At 32.4% G+C, this 22,208-nt stretch overlaps 1 protein-coding gene across 1 annotated transcript; it reads right to left on the reverse strand.

Moving 5' to 3' along the window:
* Nucleotides 1-8,792: 8,792 nt before the first annotated feature.
* LOC116000005 (homeobox-leucine zipper protein HAT22-like) lies at nt 8,793-10,244 on the reverse strand. The gene is made up of 3 exons (XM_031239994.1): nt 9,758-10,244; nt 9,478-9,557; nt 8,793-9,202 (listed from the first exon to the last, which is right to left on the reverse strand). The coding sequence occupies exons 1-3, from the start codon at nt 10,196-10,198 to the stop codon at nt 8,920-8,922; spliced, it is 804 nt and encodes a 267-aa protein (XP_031095854.1). The 5' UTR covers nt 10,199-10,244; the 3' UTR covers nt 8,793-8,919.
* Between the last annotated feature and the right edge of the window lie 11,964 nt (nt 10,245-22,208).

The raw sequence follows: 22,208 nt of genomic DNA on the forward strand, positions 1-22,208 counted from the left end.
CGCGCATTTCATTCTCCCCCACCTGATTCGGTGACGCCCTCGTTGCCTTGTATGCTTCTAAAGGTGTTGGGATTGCCATAAATCATCTTCGCGTTCCCATGTTGCCTCGTACTCGGATAGCCCCTTTGATGTGCGTACCTCTTCTATGTCTTTGTTGAAAGACGTCATCATAGATGGTGCTCATTTCGGTAACCTCAAGGAATTGGCTTTCTTGACCCCTTCCACAACTTTCATGGCCGATAGATGTGATGCTCCTTTTACCCATTTCACGGGGCCCTCAGATGATTGGGATCATGCATATAGTCCCCTTCTCCAAAATGCACACCGTGTTAAACGATGGCATTGGGATGGTCGTGGCTTGTCGAAGGAAGTCCATCCCAAGCACGACCTTATAATCATTCATTGGTGCCACGAAAAAGTGCACTTGACTCTTCCAAGTGCCTAAGCGTAACTCTACACCTCGAGCTACGCCGTTGAGCGGTTGGCCTTTCGCATTCGCGGCCTTGAGCCAACCTCCCCCCTTCATCGATTCATCCAACTAAGACCGAGTCTTCTAGCCTCATCCTCGGTCACGAAAATGTGTGTGGCACCAGTGTTTACTAAGGCTTTTGTCGACTTACCATTTACCAACACTTCGACGTACATTAGCCCCTTGCTCGAAGTCGTCGGCGTGGTTTGGGCTTTTAAGGTAGTGAGGAGTTGGAGCGATCCCATCCTGCTCATCTCCTCTTCCTCGTGGGTCTTGGCTTTCATGTCGAAGTTGGCGTGTTACGTATGTAAGGGGCCACATCGAATGATGGATTGTCCAAAACTTGGTACGACGATCCTTGGGCGAGTCCATCTCCCCTAGCATGAGGGCGTGCTAGATTGTGGGTGGGGAAAGTGTCATAGACTATTTTTCCGTAACCGTGTTATGACCCAATGAATGAACGGACCAACTGGTTAGCTTGCTTTACAGGTAAAGGGGCAACAATAGCGATAAGAAAAGTTCTGCCTTAGACGCTAGGTTTGGCCGTGTCAAGCACGCCAACCTGATTTAGTTTGGGGAGCCTGTCGCTGGTCTAGGACTTGACTATGAAGCGGGCCTATGTGATTCGAAAGGCACAACTGGTTGGGTGCTATTGTCGCATCCCTGATGAGCCTATAGCAAGGCAAAACCAGTTGGAACGTATGAGGGGAAGTTGGTCCGCGGGGTATGAGGGGCCCCGGGACACCGCACGGGCGCTGTGCCGGACTCTATGCCCGTGTCATTTTGCTCTTCTAAGCTATCCTGAGATCGAGGGTTCGAATCCCTCCCACCCCATTTTGGACTTTTGGTATTATATATGTATGCATTTTTATAGTTTTTAAAGATTTCAAACCAAAATATTCACAATTGGGGTGGTGGTGTAATTGGCTAGCGCACAGGTCTCAGTGCTTATGAGTCATAGCTTTAGTGCTTTTAAGCTATCCTGAGGTCGATGCTTTGAATCTCTCGTACCCCATTTTGGTATGATATATGTCTGTAGTTTTATACTTTTTAAAGATTTCAAATCAAAATATTTATAATTGAGGTGATGGTATAGTTGGTTAGTGTAAGTTTTAGTGCTGTTGACCTATCCTCAGGTCAAGGGTTCAAATCGCTGCCATCTCATTATTTGTAATAATTTTTCCCCATGCCCCCAAGATGTTTATTCAGTTCTTAGCATCTTTCTCATTAAACCACTTATTATTAATTGGACATTTTCTTAAATATTAGTCTTTAACTGAAAGAAAATAATTCAATAGGGTCATAAGTGGCATTAAATGCTTTTCAATAGTTTTTTTTTTTTTTTTTTTTTTTGGGATTGTACATTTATATCTTATTATTAATTATACTATCAATATTTACAAGTTACTTGGCAATTCTTTTTGTCTTTTTTTTTTTTTTATTTGATAATGCTAAGAATCAAATTTGTGATTGTGTAAATCTTTTCTTAAAAATTATAGATTTATAACGTTCAGCTGTTACTAAAAAAAAATTGTAAAAGTATTGAGAATATATTTTGACACAATCACAATACAAGTTTTGAGAGATGTTTTCATTCACATTTTTTTATTTTGACATTTTCTTTAATATTAGTCTTTAACTGAAAGAAAATAATTCTATAGGGTCATAAGTGGCATTAAATGCTTTTCAATAGTGTTTTTTTTGGGGTATTGTATATTTATATCTTATTATTAATTATACTATCAATATTTACAAGTTACGGAGTACTTCGCAGCTCTTTTTTTTTTTTTTTTAATTGATAAAATTAAGAATCAAATTTGTGATTGTGTAAATCTTTTCTTAAACATTATTATAGATTTATAACGTTCAGCTGTTACTTAAAAAAATTGTAAAAGTTTTGAGAATATAATGTTGGACCACCCTTACACCCAATCATTATTGCATGGACTATGGTCCACACATCTGTGTGGACTAAAAATAAAAAGTACATTATTTTTGTACTGAAGATATATTATTTTTATATTGTAAGTACATTATTTTAGGGTACATTATTTTTGTATTGAATGTACATTATCAAATAATGTACCTACAATACAAAAATAATGTACCTTTTATTTTTGATCTACACAACTGTGTGGACCATGGTCCATGCAATAATTACACCATATCCAGCTCCATGAGAGCATATTTCATGTTGCAGAAGGAGTCCATTTGACAAAAAGTCTAGGCCTTCTTTATAACTAAAACCCAAAACTTTATATATGATTCCACCATTGGGCACATTTCATGTAATTCTGGGCCATCACATCAATTGTCTGGCTAAAGTTAACACTGACGTTAGCCTGGCACGTACAAGTTTAATCGTTATACATGGATCATGATTTACTTTGCATTATAAATCATATTTCAAAAATTATGTATTTGTAATTAATATATTATATACTTTCAGTTAAAAAAATGTGTCTGTAAATAAATTAATAGCATATAATATGTTAAAATATGTGTCTAATATTAATATATAATTTGAATGCCATTTTGAATTAGGATCCACAATACAAGGTGCAAGGATCCTGGTCCATTGTATAATTTGTCGTACATGTTAGCCATGTACGTAACTACTAGGGATTGTGGAATATGCAATAGTTATATCATAATTCGGGTCCATCTTGCCAGATGAACTTTGATATAGGTTTTTTTATAATTTAATAAATATAGTTAATATCTAATTTCACCGTTTAATTAAAAATTGGGACAAATAATTTGATTGGTAAAATTATATGTTAATTTTCTTTATTAAAGGGAGAAATAACAAAATTTAAAGACTATTTGTGACAAGCAAATAAAAGTCAAAAGTGTAATGAGGCAAAATTAAAAGATTAACACTCAAAACAAAAAAGAAAAAGATTAACACTAATTGTGGCAATGCCACAATAGTCAATGACTAAGAGTTGAATTTGTTGATTTTTAGTATACTGTATGTTCATTTTTAGTATATTACATAGTCATTTTTAATATATTACTTATTAATTTAACAATATGTATAGGTTCATAAACTTTGTTGCAAGTTCATTAAATTTGATTAGTATACTACATATTTATTTTTAAAATCACTGATATAAGTTCAAGTATATCTTGAAAGATAGATCCCGAAGCCCATGATATAATTTGCAGCAAATTATGCTGTGGACCCAGGTCCACCTTGCAAGGTGGACCTGGGTCCAAAACTACGCCGTTTTTGTCATCTTCTTTTTTCTTTTTTTTTTTTTTTTTTTTCAAATTAGTAAACATATTGTTGAATATAGAGTTGTCCAAAAATGTGTTAATGTAAATGTTTCAGAGTGTGAATGTAGAGTATAGAAATCGTGAATGTAGATTTATGATTGTGTGAATGTAGAGTTGCCCAGAAATGTGTGAATGTGGAGGTTTCAAATTGTGAATATGGAGTATAGAAATCGTGAATGTAGAGTTATGCATGTGTGAATCTGTAATAGAATTAAGAAGTTCTAGCAACTTGTAGCTCTGTAATGTGTAATGTCGTGAATATGGAGTATAGGACCTGTGAATATAGAGTTTTGAATGTGTGAATGCATAACAGTGGTAATATAGTTACTAAACATATAATCCTGTAATGTGTGAATGTGTAGTTTACAAAGTGTGAATATAGAGTATAATGTATGTGAATGTAGTGTATAGTGTATGTGAATGTAGACCCAGGTCCACCTTGCAAGGTGGACCTGGGTCCACGGCATAACATTGCTACATCATAAGGAATTGATTAGCACTACTTGAGTGATTTTAGTTTAGTCGGATCTTTCTATAATACAATTACTTTTCTCGTATGATTTGCAAATTATTACACAATAGTATGGTTTATTCACGAATCCTCGACAATTTACTTTTTTGGTATGGTATGCAAATTATTACACAATAATATGGTTTATTCACGTACTCTCGAATAGTCATTATATGTTCCGATCCTCTCGTCCCTAGGAAAAAAAAGAAGAAGAAAAGAATAGTAGTTTAGCATTTCTATTACTATAAAGTACAAACTCAATTATCAAATAACAAACAGTTCATCTAAGTTGGTTTCAAGAAATTTGCAGTGTGATTTGTACGTTGAAGTTTCACTAACTCGTGCATGTATGGCTTCTTAACATTTGCTGGACCATTTCTGTGTTAAGGTATGCCAAAATTGGATATATACAACTTGGCATGGTGAGATTGGATTAACTTTGTATTTTTAAAATTTAACTACTAAAATTAAATAAAATTGTACAAGAAAATCGAAAGCCAGAGACAGTGGATTGTGTTGTCAGTATGACAAGTGGAGAAGTGGAAATGCTTGATAGTTCACACGTGTGTACACTATCAATTAATCGTGAATGTACTTTAAGTGTTTCAAATAATTTATCGTAATAAAGTCGTACATTTTAGACATTCTAGTACTGATTAGATAAAAATCAATAATCTAAAACTACAAATGTCATTGTTACTCCAATTAATTAAAAGAGCAAAAGTGCTATTAAAATTATAATAATCATTACGCAAACTAGGTACTTAGTCGAGTGATTAATTGGCAAAATAAGATGAGATTAGGTTAGCGGGACAAGACCGGCCGACAAATTAGCCTTTGTTCGACATGTGTAACGGAAATTTGATTTGTTTAATTTTACTTGTCTGCATTACGTGTGTTCCCATCATCTCAAAAAAGCAAACCTTACTACTTTAATTTTTTCCGACGTTTCTCAAAATTTGGTATAAGAACACGTAGGAAGTGGAAAGTAATGCATGCACCGGATTGGATTGAATGTGCCATTTTTTACATTTTTCCCTGTCAGTAATATCATTACGCAATGTCCTATAACTTTCATATCTTTCCTCTTTTTGGTTAACTCATTTGGAAAAGAATAGTTCACACTGTACAATTATTATAAACTTTTTAATTAATTGATGGGTATTGAATTGGATGCTTAATTGAGTGTTAGGGTTAGGTAGTAGTAGTGATGGTTGGAATAATTAATGATAGTGCTATAGAAAAAGACTCTTTCTTTCCTCCCAAAGATTAATTCCCCAACCCCTGCTCGACATAACATCGCATTTGAAAGAATGTAAATCATGATAATTCAGCTGAACACAGATGTTAGATTTTTTTTTTTACTGCACACAAGGAGCCCTCTCCCCCTCACTTTGAAAGGTTGCTCCCACACTTCCGCTGAGAGACTCGATTCCTGATCTTTCTTTCCAAACTTTATACCTGTGGCCAACTGAGCTATACGTGCAGGCATAAAGAGTCTTTCTTTCTTTGTATTAATGTAGAGTTCAATTGTAAGTTTAATACTATTTTTAGCGAAAGAAATGTTACAAAATTATAATAGGAGCTGCCATTGTTTAGAGTATGAAACTCTCCGTTTGTATGTAAAGCATCAACAATGGTTTGATTTTTTTTTTTTTTTTTTGTAATGTTTTTGATAGCAAAAAACATTGTCAATAGGGAAGAGAAAAAAGAATGAAATTTGAGTGTCCAACATCTTACGTGTTTACTGGGCGTTCAGTCACGTCCACACATGACCAATCTTTCTTCCTTAAAAAAAATCACTAAAAAAATCACATTTACAAAACATCTCTCTATCATCTCACCTGGCCTATCTCCTCCACCCCACTATAAAATTGCAAAAGATTGATGAAAATTCCCTTAATGGGATGCTTTAAGTAGGTGGTAGAAAGTTGATTTGTCATTTGATTTCGACAACTAAGCTAGAACATGGAAGGTACTACTTGTACTTGCACTCTATTATACCTCTTGGGGCTAATGACAAAGTTCTAGTATATGTACTCTCTAGTTCTACTTTATCATTTTTAGTCCTTTATGTGGTAACTAGTGATTAGTTATTTTCATTCTGTGAATCATATGAAATGTCAATATCAAAATTTTGTGAGAGGAAGTAAAATTGAGAGTATGTGTAGTATATATCTTCCTAATGACATGGTTTGGCCTGGTGTGCTTGGGAGGTGTCCAGTGCTAGAAATGTTCTTTATTTGTATATATTTATACATTTTATAAATGGCCAGGAGCTATTTTAATCTTGCCTAAATGAAACTCATCAATCATTATTCCATCAACTATATGTTGTTTGTGTGGACCATATATGAATAAAATTCATATTTTTAATATATTAAAGTAACATTATTTGTGTACATAAAATATATTACTTGAATACAATGAAGGTTCATCAATGGATGCAGTAATGCACTTTGTAGTTTTACTAAATTGTACTATATAATGTTGAAAATGCACTCTATATATAGTGTTGTTGAGTATGCTTTAAAGTTTGAGTTATTTACAAAAAAATGTTACTCATTGTTACTCATTATTTTTTCTCTAGTTGTTTTTTATCTTTTAAGATCTTTTTAGATGGACGATTTTGATTGATTCCTAATTCTTTTGTTGTCACATATTCTCATTGGAGTGTGCCCATATATATATATTGGATGGAATGAGAACAAGTCTTTAGGAGAAAACTAAGAACTAATCTTAACCTTATATTTGAAAAAATTGGATGGATTAGATCAATTTTTCTTTAAAAAATATATGGTGACATTTTTGTAATTACCACTAACTTTACTATGCAATCTAGAATACTAAAATCTGCAATTCTAAAAAAATTTCATGTTTGCACATTTAGTTGTTAGAAACTGCGCATTTATTATTAACATATTACACGTTTAGTATTAAAAGATTGTACTTGAAAAAAAAAAAAACAAAAGTGTATTACACTTGGGGTTAGGATTTTAGAGTTTATGATGTGTTTTTTTTTTTTTTTTTCCGTGTTTAGATTTAAAATGTAGCTTTTTCATTGATTTTTTAAAAAGTTATCCATGAATAAAAGTGATAAATATGGAATTACGTGCCAACTATATATATCAGCCCTTGTATGCATGATTTATATTTACAAACATTAATATATCATAATCAAATATTTACTACTACGCCAAAAGTTATAACTAGCTAGTAGAGAATGTATAATTTCGATCACTACGGAATGAATTACATTGCGAATCGCGATTATTTTTTTTTAGTGGATGGCCAGATATCGAAAGACCAACTTTATTTCTTTATACTTGCTTAGCCATGCTTTGATACCAACCACCAATTGTGAAATCAAACGCTTATCACTACGCCAAAAGTTATAGCTTGCTAGTAGCGAATGTATAATTTCGATCACTACGGAATAAAGTCCATCACAAATCGTGATTTTTCTTGTAGTGGATGGCAAGATGTTGAAAAACCAACTTTATTTCTTTATACTTGCGTAACAATACTTTGATATCAAATACCAATTATCAGATCAAACGTTTATCACTATGCCAAAAGTTATAGCTAGTAGCGAATGTGTAATTTTATTTTCTTACACTTGCATAACAGTCAACGTCACGTTATAAATTCAATTATTGTGCTGGTCGCACTAGCTTGGTCCTAGCCCAGATCGTAGGCAACTGCTAAGTATAAATTTCTCAAGTGGACCGCACAAATTCAATGAGTATTTATTGTGTATGCCTCACCTTTTAATTAATCACCTAAAAGGCTAAAAGCCTTTTATTTTTAATAAACAAATAATTAAGAAATTTCTTTCCCATTCATTGTGGATATGCTTAACTCCCCACTTTTCAACACAAGTGACCATGACCATAACCATTTCTTGTTGGATAACCCAAAACGATATATATTGCACTCGTACAATCAACTTTTATTCTTTCAACAAATAAATAAATAAATAAAGAAGCATTTTAATAGTGCACTTTTTTGGGATGTGATCTGATGCTTTCCTAAACTATATACCTCAGTTGGCCAAATCACATCCAATTAGTTAATCGTAAGAAAATTCGCAATCACTACTCAGAATAAATGTGTATTTGATAAATCTCGCTTTGTAAAGGAGTCTAACTTATGACTAATCAATTGAACTGGGTTGTCCTCGTATATATTCAACATATTTAATAATAAAAATTGAACCATGTACTCCATCTCAACTAAAAGTCTAAGCTGATAATTGGATACATATTCATGTTTTATATTATATGCTCAACAATGGATACATATAAAAATTTATTGATAAATTAAATACTTTCATCAACTTGTCGAGTTGGCCAAATCCCATTCAATTGCCTAGCATTACTTCATCAAAATATTATGTCGGACCAATTAATATTGAACAAATTTAGTAAAAGATACGGATGAAAATTAAATACATATAGATTTGTTAGTAGGTAAAATTGATTTTGTGGTGTAAATATAAGAGGATAAAACACGGGGCTATAGATCAGAGAGTTAACACTTAACAGCAGTAATAAATTTTGTTCACGTATATTTACAAACAAGACCTCACCAAAAAAAAAAAAAAAAAGTTTGGGAGTAATTAATATTATACAGTAATTAAAAATGAAGATTGAAGCTAAGCAGCAGAGGGGCTGGTTACTGGATTGTAGAAATGAGGGATGGGAGCCAAAGTAAAAGAGGTCTTGGTTTTGGTTTTGCAGGCGGCGCCACCGTGGCCGCCGCCGCTACAGGACGGACAGTTGGTTAGCGCCGCCGCCTGCATGTACAAGCTGGGCTTCATTAGCTTCAGTGCTTTAAGCTCTTGTACCTCCTTCTTTAGCCTCCTGTTCTCATCGGTTAACGTCTGGCAACATTTCTTCAGCAGCTCGTAGTCTGCTTCTATTTGCTTAAGCTTCGTTCTACATAATATAATTAACCTTGTAATTAACTATTCAAAAAACAAAACAAAACCTTAAATAACACAAGTTTACAAGATCAACTCTACCCCTTTAGCCTTCTTAGTTTGAATTAATTAACCTAACTGGTTTATCAGCTTTTGCCAATTATAGTGACAAGGCAGGATTTACTCACTGCACATGAAATAATAGTGGTAGCAGTTTCTCTAGTCACAGAAAAAAAAAAAAAAACAAAAAACAAAAAAAACCTTAAATTGGGTAAAGAATTAAGAATCTACCTGGCTCTTCTGTTTTGGAACCAGACTTCAACTTGTCGGGGCCTAAGATTGAGTTCCCTGGCTAACTGTTGCTTTTGTACCTGAAATTTGATGAAACCATCAGTCCAAAGAGGTTACAAGTTTAATTTAACCAGCTGACTGCTCAGAGAGTCGAGTCTATCATCTTGCTGAATTAGACAAGTATATAAAAGTAAATAAAGTTGTCCTAGGCTTTCGTTGCTGACTATAACTTTTGGCGTAATGATAAGCGCTCTTGATTTAACAGGATCGAAGATGATACCGGATTGAGAGTGGTGTGTTGGCGGAAACTTTGTTCTAGAAGGGCGGATTGGGATTTGGAGAGCCTATGTTTCTTCCTTATATTACAACCATCATCGTACTCTTCTTCATCACTGATGATGAGCATCCTGGAAGCAGCTTTGGAGTTATTAATACCGATGATCTCCCTCTCCCTTTTGGCGGGGGTGGCGTTCGACTGGTACGAGGAAGTAGAGCTGTCCTGACGACACAAACCGGCGGCGGACACCTTGTTCATCACGTGATCCGAGGTTTCGCAGGAGAGACTGAGATTCAGCCCAGATGACGACATAGGAGTCTTAGGTTTGGAGATATAAGGGAGATGGTTATTATAGGATGAAGAAGAAGAAGAAGATGCAAAACCCAAACCCAAACCCAAGGTAAGGTCTGTGCTACAATTATTTTTTTGATGAGAAGAAGCCATATATGCAGACTGCAGTGCAGTTAGATCGAGTATGTATGTTATAGTTATGAGAGAAATGGGGATATATAGTGAGGGATATATAATTATATTGGAGTATTATATTATATAGGCCTCTATTTTTTGAACACCTTCTAATGTACGTGGCTCCGTTCCACCCATACCCACCCTCTATTATTATTTGGGAACTGGAATTAATAAAGATGCTTGCTTTTTTGGGTAGTATGATTATATTCTATGATCTAATAATATTGATACTCATATTAAATTTTGGGATTGGTTCAATCGGCAAAGTATATCATGGATCATAATTTACTTTACATTATGTATGAACTTTGATTCAAAATTATGTGTTTGTTACGGAATAACATATTATGTATTTGCACTTAAATTATGTATCTGTAAAAAAAATTGAAGATCAGTACTGTTAATATGTTAACTATAAAGATATACAGTAATATGTTAGCTATCAGCTGTGTGAAGCAAAATGCTTGATGTATGTGTTCAATTATGATTTTTAAGCATTGGATTCCAATTGTTATGTTTGAATCCCGACAATTGTTATATCATGAACCATGATCCACCTTGCATTATATTGTAAACGCTAGTTCAAAAATTATGTGTTTGTAGTTAAAATATTATTTGACACACATACTTTATTAACGGAAGATCAACATATAATATGTTAATGACATACACATGACTTTTGAATCAAGATCTATAATGCAAGATGAACTAGCTTGGTCCACGATATATATAACAATTGGAATCGAATGCTTAAAAACCATTGAATACACCCATCAAGCGCCGTGCTTCACATATGGCACACATATAGGTATTGCTAGTATAACTTTTAATAAGTGTCACAATCTTTTATATTCACTAAATACTAATCAATTTATATAGGCTCTTTATGAATTTGTTGACTCACTATGAATTAAACAAATGAAAATTTTGTTTCAAAAAAAAAAAAAAACAAATGAAAATTTGTAAAACTATTATGTCCATTATCATATAATATATAATGATCAATGGATGAGGAAACTACACCTCCCTTATCACACTTCCAACACAGCCAGAAAGAGATTGAAAACAGCAGCGCAGCACAACTATTTGGATTAAAAAACAATAATAATAATAATAATAATTATTATTATTATTATTATTATTATTATTTTAGCACTAGTGACTTTATTGTAATGCAGTATTTGTCATATATACATTTTCAACCAGAATTTATGACATTCCAGTTAGGAAAGCCACAAAGATGCCATTAAGCTACAAGAATAACGCAACACTAACATTACATTACTTGGTGCGCTAAAAGTCTAAAGAAGGTCACAACTTTGGAATGAGTATTATTCCAGTAGAGTTTCACTACTTTTCATGTCAATTGCCTGTTTAGAATGTATGAAAAGTCACTACTTATAGCGTCGTCATAGTCGTGTATTCCTTTTGTGCGCTTAATTTTTGCACCCTTCCCACCTACCTCGATGATACTTGTCTCCCGTAATTGTTAGCTTGTCCTCTTTTATGGTGAATTGCAACTAGCACAATCTGAGCTCCCATGGCCTTACCAATTTGTCTAACAATTGATGACTAATGACGTTAGACTTTTAGGTTGCCGTTGATCCAACTCATATCATAACCTTAACAACAAACTCAAAAAAAAAAAAAAAGTTGTCATGATTCTTTGATAATCAATTAGCTCAAAAATTAAAACAAAATATTTTGATAAATTGGGAGACACACATGAAGATTCAAGAGAATGATTCGTCAGCCTCCTGCCACCATTAAACTTGATTCCTCAGCCTCCTACGACCATAAACACACCAAACTTTCACTGTTATTGTCGTGTCCTTTTTTTATATTTTAAGATTCTTTTTGGCTCGTATAGTCGTGTGTATTTATTTGATTTTCTATAACTTTTCACGTCATCTCTTTGGCTGGGACGACCAAAAATGCGTATAAGATTAACCAACTTGTGATAGCAGCCATGACCCATGAGGTGACTTTCCAATGACTATCTCCATCAACTTGAAGGCAAAAAAAGAAGAAGATAACAGGCTTTAATGGAGATGCTATATTATAACTAGGTCTCATCATTCGATAGAATATATACAAATCAATTTTCTTTTTAGCCAAAAATGACACATTGAGCTTTTAAAGTATAAATAATATTATTCTCGATAAGTTATTACGATGATAATTACTTTTTATTCCTTAGTTATTTTTCATATAAAGGTTTTGATCATTTTCGTTAATAGTTCATTAGATTTGACTCTCTGGTCGCAGCCGCAGGAGTGGAGACTGGATTAGGAATTTGATTGAAACGCGGATATAAGTATATAAGATATAACTTCTTTTTATTTTTATTTTTTTTAAATGTACATGCCGGATAACCCGTGGATTACCCAGGTTCAGCCCGTTTAACCCGTATTCAATACGAATTAAACGGGTCAGTCAGGATTTCTTTGCCCAACCTGTCCAAAACACGAGTTAATTAACGAGCCCAACCCGCTGGCCCTATTTTGACAGCTCTAGATTTGAATGAAAAATAAAAATTTAAAAAAATAGTTTAAATTGTAGGATTTTGTTTCCTTTTATCTTCCTAATATAAAACATTATAAATAACCTCAGTAAAATACTTGACCGTTTGTCTCATATCAAGCTACATCAATCACAATTCTTTTTTTGAGTAACAATGAAAACTTTAGCAATTATTCGATGGTGTATACGGGGTAAACTCAACTCTTATGTAAATATGTAATATCTACAAATCACATAGGAGAGGTAAATCGCATTAGAAAGACCATGTGCAACGTAACGGGCACAACCTAGAAGGTGTTGACAAGAAGTGACTTTTAGGTACGAGGGTCATGCTTCACCCACTTAACTACCTTTTTTTCGAGATGACGACTACAATTTTGATGTGACAATATAAGTAAATTCTGTTTTTAAACACAGGATGTGACTGGTCAATTCATGATAATCAATAAATAAAACAATTGCATTGTCATTTTTTAGTCATTATAGCTTTATCCCATTTGTGTGATATAATTTAATCGAAATGATTGTAACATTTTATCTTTGATATTGTATTTGACAAACAAGATTTGCTTTATATCGGATCTTGAGTATTGATATTCCATGTTGATCTTGCGAATTGAATTAAACATGGAGACAACGAAGATTCGGAATGATTGGCAATGGACTCCCCAAAGGAAACTGCTATGACTAAACACCGTTGTATCATAAAGGCAATAATGATGGATTGGAGGCCAACATTTTTCTTAGCTTAAGCTTCCCCATAGATAAGGTTTCAAACCTTAATTTCAATTAAACTTTTGTACTAGGATAGGTTCCTTTCTGTCTTTATGGGCAGTCCATCAATTTGATCAATGGTTAAAAGGAGAAGATCATAGGTTAACTTCAGCCAAGTTGATCGAGTGTACGCTTATTAACTAAAATGTTTCAAGTTTGATTTTCAGTGTTTAGGAATATCATTATATTGATATGATACTTTGGAATTTGCAGTGTTATTTGGCGAAAATCATTTTCTCGCAAAACACCACTGTTTTTCCCAATCAACAGAAAATGATTTTCGTTTACTGATTTTCTAAACACATCTAAATATTAGAAACCCAAAAAATAATTTTTCAAAAATCAATCATTTTCCAAGTTTCCAAAAACACCATTACTATTTTTGTCTTTTATTGTACATAAGGTAGACGTTTTGTTCAATAGGGTTGAAAGAACTGTTTTGTTCAATTATTCGCATATATCTTAATTACAAAGTGCATGAAAATGATATAAATAAATATATTTAATTTGTTATTTTGCTTTTCTATGGAATTAGTGGAAACTTTATTTTCCACAATTGGGAAAAAGCCTATTATTAGGTAATACAAAATATTTGTTTCATTATATTGAAATCAAATATTTCCCACACGAAAAGCCTGTTCTGTCATACTAAAACTACAATTTACCTAACTTTTTTATTTATTTATTTAAATTATAGCAAAGTTGCCAAACAAAATGAAAGTATATATATAAAGAGATTGATAAAAGAATTGTAACACCTTACCTAAATAACAAGAATTCTAAAATTATCTCGGCATGAGCAGTTGAATTGGTCACAAGGTTGAAATTTGGGAAGAAAGATCAGGATCGAGTTTCACAAGCGGCAGTGTGAAGAGGGCTGAGTTACTATGATTTACATCCTCTCTAGATGCTCTATCGGGTCAGGACATGGAAAATCAAAATATGCCCCAAGGTATTGGTATAATAGATGAGAAGTGTCATTAAGACTTGTTTTCAGCCCAAGAGTGAGGGTTCGGGTTTGAGTTAGACTTATAACTTATTGTTCGCAGAAATGTATAATTTGGTATTGAATATTGAAGCTAAATTAGTTCGATTTACTTTCTTTGTTTACCTTCTCATGGATGGGATGAGTTCATGGGTCCAAAATATAATCGGCGAAGCTAGCAACCTTGGGTTGTAAAAAAAAAATGATGGTGGGAAAATGGTTACGCAGCATCATTTATTTTGGTGGCCGGTGTCTTTGTCTCATAGAGAAGTGATGATACTTTTGACGGGGCACAGGAAAAAAATTGAGATGTTAAAGTTTCATATCCTCGTATATATAGTACAAATTCAAAATGTTGGGAACCATGACCAACTGTTGCGTGTTATAGTGTATATCTTCATGTGGTGTGAGAAAATACATTTTTGCATTTTAATACTTTTTCCATACCATTTTATATATTTAGTTCGACCAATAAATAGCAAACATAACAGATAAAATGAGACAGATCGAGTATTTAAAAAGTTAAACATAGATGAAGTAAAAAGAATTATAGTTTTTTATTTTTCCTTTTTACTTAAAATGATGAAAATATTAACACAATGGGTAGCTCAAGTAACAAGTGAGCTGAAAATCCGAGTTTGATTCCCACAAGTGACGGTTCCCCTTAGACCAGCTCCTGTGCCTCCCGGAGCACTCGTGCTTCTTTCTTTAGAAAATATTACACAATACAATATAATTATAAATAAGTCTAATACAAATGCAAGCAAGCTACAAAATAATAATAAACACATAAGTTCACAACCATTTCACTCAAAAATTAAAGATAAAATTCACTTTGTAAATCCAATATACACAATTCAATAAATTTTAGCCCAAAACCCATCACAATATATCATATCAAAACCCTAATTTTCTACTTCCATCAATGCCACCTTCTAATCTTCCCTACCAATCTCATTTTCAACGAACACTTAAGCACACTATCACTATCCCCACAGCCACAGCCCACAGGGTCATTGCCGTTGTCTACACCACCATTGCAAAACCTTTGTCACATCACTATCGTTAATAATACGATACTCAAATCAAGACCCTAACTTCATCACAAAATCTAACTTAAGAAATTTGACTCTAACTTAAGTACCACTCAATAATCCCTTGTGGAGTTGATGTGAGGTCGTATCACATTGTCACTATAAATTTTCATCAACACCAACGTAACACCGCCACTATCAACCTCAAATTCTACCAAAACCAACCTCCATATATCTAACTCCACCAATACCAAGATCCACCTAGTGTGCTTATAGTATAAGTATTACATTTGCATACTGACTGGGCTCGACCTGACTCGTCTTACGAATAAAGATCAGTGAGACGGTCTCACACAAGTGTGATCCTTAAATTAATAATATAAACTTTTATAACACATGGTCTAAATAGGAGGAAAGTATACTACGATTTCTTAAATTCTTTTTTTTTTTTTTATAGCTTTCCATTGTTTTTCAAATGTACAATTAAATATATTCTCTACCTATTTCCTTTCTTTAATTTATTTTTAAAATATTCCTTAAAAATGGCAAATTTTTTAAAATTAGTAAACACAATCAAATTTTCCTCAAATGATGCATTATTTGGCCCTTGTGGATAAAGAAATAAGAAAATTCCAAAAATAGGTGGTGTTAGAATTTGAAAAAATTATTGAAAAAAAACGAATAAAGCAAAGCAATCAAATATGGAGACACGTTAGATTTGAAAAAGTATGATGTGGCTCTACAACGTTAACCTATTATAATTTAGCACAAGGCCAAATACAAGTCCAAGTAAGAGATGTGTGAAAATGATTGTGAAATTAGGAAAAAAATAAAATAAATCGCGTCATCAACGCACCGACTTTCATAACATCACAGCCTTCACAGGGCTCATCGTTGCCCCACTTTCGACTTTCTTTCCCTTTCCCTCTTCTTGGAGTCTTTGTTGGTTTACGACTTTGGGTTTCAAATTTGCACATCTACACTTTGCGTGCCAATGTGGGTGACAATGACCTATCTTAGGTGGTAGGAGTGAAAATAATTTATATTTTTAGAAATAATGTTTAAAAGAATTTGTAATGTTGATTGTTATTGATGTTTTTTTTATTATGTGTAATAAATAAAGATTGCTTTTTGTATGAATTTTTGTGGGTGTATAGTAGTCCAGAGTTTCTACCCTTGAACACAGTAACTAATTCATTTGCTGAATTGTAAGCACCTCTATTGAGTGAGACAGCTGACCTGGAGATTGTTGTTTCATACCCAAAACTTTCTGTATGAATTGAAACTCCTAATTGTTTCTGCAATCCTTTCATCGGAAGTAATTTACGAACCATACAATATGGTGTAATCAAGCACATTATTTCTTTCTCTTCTTCGTTCACTCAAATTAAATATTCTCCTCACATTCCTCTCAAATCATTTGTAACACTCAATCTAGCCAAGTGTTAACCAACTAGCATCCAAAATTAATTAAACTCATCACTTTTATATTTATATCCTCACATCCACAATTAATTAAACCCATCATTTTCAATACTTAATTAGCTTGGTCACTTTCAATAGTTATCCTCCCAATACCTGATGGAGTACACTGCCAATTAGATCACTTATACATGCAATGCTTCATTCTTTAATTCCTTATTTGTTAATACGATAAACAATTATTGATCATTAAAGAAGGTTAAATCCTTTTTTTAATTTGTATTTTATTCCCACTAATCATAGCAGGGCATATCAACAGGCAAGACTTCCAGCATTGCAACCTTAGTATGTACTTTAGAATTTATAATTTCCTTTGTCACCTATTCACTTCATGGAAAAGAGTGCTTCTCTTACTAAGCATTATCATGAATTTTCAATCCTAACATCGGACTAAGCAATACGCTAATTAAATCATTGTTGTTTTTTAATTTGATTGGATGGCTTTTTTGCTTTATATTTTAAACAGAGAATTAATTGGGTAGGTAATCCTAAGTAATCATATCCTAACTCGACCATGTTACCGACCAATTATGTTTTTTTTTTCCCTGCCGTCATTCCGTATTCTTAGTGTGCTGACTCAATTCTTCATCATCTAAAGAATGATGGGAGAAGTTAGGCTAGTCCCGGAGTTCACTTGTTCTGAAAATTGGTGGAGGAAGTAAATCACTCCTAAATGCATTTAAGTTGATCTATAGTTAGATTCTTAAATGTGTACATTAATATTCACGATAAAATTAAATCTATATATCGCATTCGGTGGTTACTAGCAAAGTAAATTCTTTCAGCCCGCTTAAGTAGCTCAGTTGATCACAGAGGTAAAATTTGAGAAGAAAGACCAATGATTAAGTCTCACCAGCGACAATGTGAGAGCAATATCTCAAAGTGAGTGAGCTCCTTATGTGCAGTAAGTAAAGAACTAATTTCTGCGTACAGCTGAATTATCATGATTTACATTCTTCCAGATGTTTTGTCGGGTGGAGGCCGTGGGGAGTTTTTGAAATTGGAGATTCAATATTTTAGGAAGAAATATTCAAGTTTTGTGTTTTAATTTGAATAATTAAAATAACGTCGTCGGACCTAACTTAACATTAATGATAAATGATAAATTTAATTGGGCTCGCGGATATTATTTTTATAAAATGGTGCTTTGGATCAAAGTTGGAACACAACATAACAAAAACTAAGACAAAAGAATATATATTTTCCTTTTGCCGCATCCAACGTTCCAACCTGCAATGCATGTTTTTTTTTTTTAAAGGAACAAAAAATTAAATTTCATTAATTCATCATATCAAGTTTCTACACATCACAAAAAACTAAAGGAGTATAAAACCACTTCGTATACGCAAATTATACTGTGTACCATGGTCATGACTGATACTGCAGTTGTGTTGAAAAGATACTGCAGTTGCGCGGAACAGAGGCCGTTCATCCGTTCAACACAACTGCAGTTTCAGACGGGTGAAACGGTCTCTGTTCCGCGCAACTGTAGTTCATTTTCAACACAACTGCAGTATCCGTTCAACACAATTGTAATATCAATTCAACACAACTGCAGTATCAGCCATGACCCATGATCCACAATGCATTGTGGACCATGGTCCACGGTATAACCACTGCTTTGTATAACCTAATTACCTAACATGGAAATAACTTCCCTTTCTAACAAATAGACCGTCTAATTTATTTATCGTTCTACAACAGTATGTTAATCACCTATCTATAGGCATTCAAGAGGAAGTTAACTTTGGATAAGAACAAACTTCACATTTGAACTTTAGATTTAAGGTAAATTTTATTCTAGAAAATTATACCGTAGGCTATTGTCCATAAATATTGTAAAGTTAATTATTTATACATGTTTATTTTTCATATACTGAAGATTCATTTACAGTGTACTATAAATTTATTTTTAGGTAGTACATTAAAAATAAATTAATATCAAAATATAACGAGTTTACTAAAATTGAACATGCAATACTAAAAATAAATATGGGCAAGTGATTCAACATGTAATGTGAATTATGGTTGTGTATAACAATTGTTTGTATCCTTAGCACCGAACTGCATGGAGTAGTGCACAACCTGTGCAAAATGGGCTGCCCACAACCTGTCCAAAACTAGACAGATTAAACTGTCCAAATTCAGACAGCACTTCTGTCCAAACTGGACTGAAAATTTTGGATCAATCAAAAATTTTTTTGAAGCAAATTTTGGATCAATCATGCTATAAATTCCCAGCATATTTTACTCCAAAGTTCAAGAATAAATCATACATGGATTTATTTAGGGTGAGTTTGATTCCTGCCATGAATATTGGAGGTTCAAGTTTGGGTTGTACTCTTGCACAAAAATGCACGCACAATTTAGTGTTGAGTGTCGAAACTAGATTAACTCAATTTACCTCGACCTTATGGGTTTATAGAGCAAATTCATGGGGTTCAAGATGTAGTCTGGCGAAACCGCGAAATCTGGGTTATGAAAAAAAATTGCATTCTATAGAGTAAAAATTACACATTTAAAGTTTGAGAAAATTACCAGAATGTCATTGCATTTGTGCATTTATTTTCTGAAATTATATAAGATTCGTTAGATTTTTGTATATAAACGATTGATATTAGTTCTTAGTTTTTTCTTGTGAGTGTGACCTATAATTATAAAGCCAATTAAATTATTATATTAGCACTTCTATTATTTTAGGACCGACCTGGTGGAATCTTTCAATCAAGAATTTGAAAGTGCAATTCATTATTATCAGCAGCAACCGAAATGCTTCAAGGAGAGTCCAAATCAACAGCTTTGGAGAGATAAACCTGGAGTGCATGTGCTGGTTCTACGTACTAGGCAAGATGCATGTTCCATTATTTAAGTACCTCAAAAGGAACATGCATCCTATACAATGCAACTTAATTACCCATACTTTATGTATGGAACCCATATTTTCTGACTACGTCAAACTATATCATAAATCTCATGAATCTGTTCTCTAAATTCATCTGAAAGTAAATCAAGTTAATCTAGTTTTGATACTCAATAGCAAATTGTATACTTCTGATCACAAAGAACCCAACTCAAATTAAATTTTAAATTTCCCATATTCGTGATACAAATCGAACACCTATGTTGCCGTTAAATGCAAATTTTAAGTAAAACTTCTCGTTTACTACACCAATGACCTTGGGGCTCAAAGCTATGATTTTTGCTTCACATATTAATGTCTTTCTAGGATTTTGTAACATTCATATTCCAAATTGAAGTAGCGGAAAGGTTATCCTTTGCATATAACCTTTAAAAAAAAGAAAAAAAAAAAAAAACTCTTCGGTACTCCTTATGCACATGAAGAATAAAAAGATGTTAACAAATAAAAATAAAATAAAATAAAATAAGAGTACAATGAGAAGAAATATTTTATTTTTTAAATAAAAGAGATAAAAATGGTCAAATAGGTCACCGAACTACATACAAAAATGTAATTAGACCATTGAACTCAAAAAAAAAATACAATTGGGTCACTAGACAACGTAAAATGATGTAATTGAACCAAATTGACATGTTTACCTATTAGCTTGCTGACATGACGATTATCATATTAAAAAATAAATTTTTTAATAATTAAAAAAAAAGAGGAGGTTACCGCTTCTCTCTCCAGGCTGCCGGAGACGATGAATGGTTCTTTGTCTCCGGCATGGAGACGCAAAGGTCTCTTCGTCTCCATGCCGAATACGAAGAGGTCTCCTTGTAATTAATTTCTCAAAAGCTAATTAAGGAGCAAAATATAAGAAAACTACTCCATCAATACTAACTTTAATTTATTTTTAAGATCCATTTAAAATAGATACTTACGTACAAAACAATGAAACATACTAAAATATATATTACATGAAATTTTAAAATTTCCCCACATTTACAATATGTAATAACTAAAAAAAGTAAATTAAAAATTCATCAATTTGTATTAATTAAACAAGTATTTTCGCTCGTGCGTTGCACGGAATGGATTTGTTATAATATTTAAAGAATATTTGGATCAATATACAGTTATATATATTATAACATCGAATATTATATAGCGCAATTGATGAAATTGATTGGATCGATTATGTTTTCTGATGTTTTCCTTTGAATTAGAACAAATAATTGTCCAATTACCCAGGCGTGGATAATTTTTTTTTATTATATATTGAGATAATAAAAATAAAGATGAAATTATAAAAAATTCTAATATTGAACGTGTACATTTATTTGATTATAAGATTAGTACAAAAATATTACTCAATTAATTGAATAATATATGACTTGTTTGTCTAAAATTATCTTAAAAAGATCTATAAGTAATATGACTTATATAATTATATTATGACTTATATAATTATATTATTACTAAAATAAATATGAGAAAATGAGAAATAAATTAATTGTAATTATTATAAAAATAAATTCAACGACCAATGCTTAACTTAATTATCATAATAATTATTAGGCAATTATTATTAGTCAATTACACTAATATATGTGTAATTATACTTTTATACTTTAAGTATATTCATTTTTCCCATATTGCATTTAGTTTTATCTTCCTCCTCCATATTTGAATGAATTAATTTTGATTATTATAAAAATCTAACAACCCATGTTCAATTAATTTTTTTAAAGTTTAAATAACTTGGAGTTTTCAAAAGGAAAGTATAATTAACTATTAAATTTTTTAAATAATTTTCAGTCAATTAGTAATATCCTTTTCTTTTCCCGATAAATGATTTTACTTTTATTAATAGTGTTGATACGTGAGTATACATATTATCAATTTATAGATATTAGTTAATTTCTATTTTACATTTTCTTAACAAATAAGCTTTATTAATTATTTAACCAATAAAATATTTCATTAATTGACTACAAAAGTTTAGGAGGGCAATGAAATAGGAGGATTTTACTTTTATATATAGTATAGAATATAGATTACGATCTTTTTATATTTTAAATCAATTAGTAATATCATTTTTCTCGGAATAATGGTCAAATAAACCACTGAACTACACACAAAACTGCAATTAGGCCATCGAACTCAAAAAGAATGCAATTGGATTCCTGAACTATATAAACTCATGCAATTAAGTACAAATTGACATGTTTTCAAAAAAAAAAAAGAAGTCCAAATTGACCTGTTTACCTACAATTGTGATGACAT

The sequence above is a fragment of the Ipomoea triloba genome, chromosome 12 (assembly GCF_003576645.1).
Source record: "Ipomoea triloba cultivar NCNSP0323 chromosome 12, ASM357664v1".
NCBI lineage: Eukaryota > Viridiplantae > Streptophyta > Magnoliopsida > Solanales > Convolvulaceae > Ipomoea > Ipomoea triloba.

Coding starts and splice junctions, on each gene's coding strand:
- LOC116000005 (XM_031239994.1), bottom strand. CDS start 10,198: ATGGCTTCTTCTCATCAAAAAAATAATTGTAGCACAGACCTTACCTTG. Junction 9,558..9,757: donor AACACACCACTCTCAATCCG/GTATCATCTTCG, acceptor ATCAAATTTCAG/GTACAAAAGCAACAGTTAGC. Junction 9,203..9,477: donor TTCCAAAACAGAAGAGCCAG/GTAGATTCTTAA, acceptor TATATTATGTAG/AACGAAGCTTAAGCAAATAG.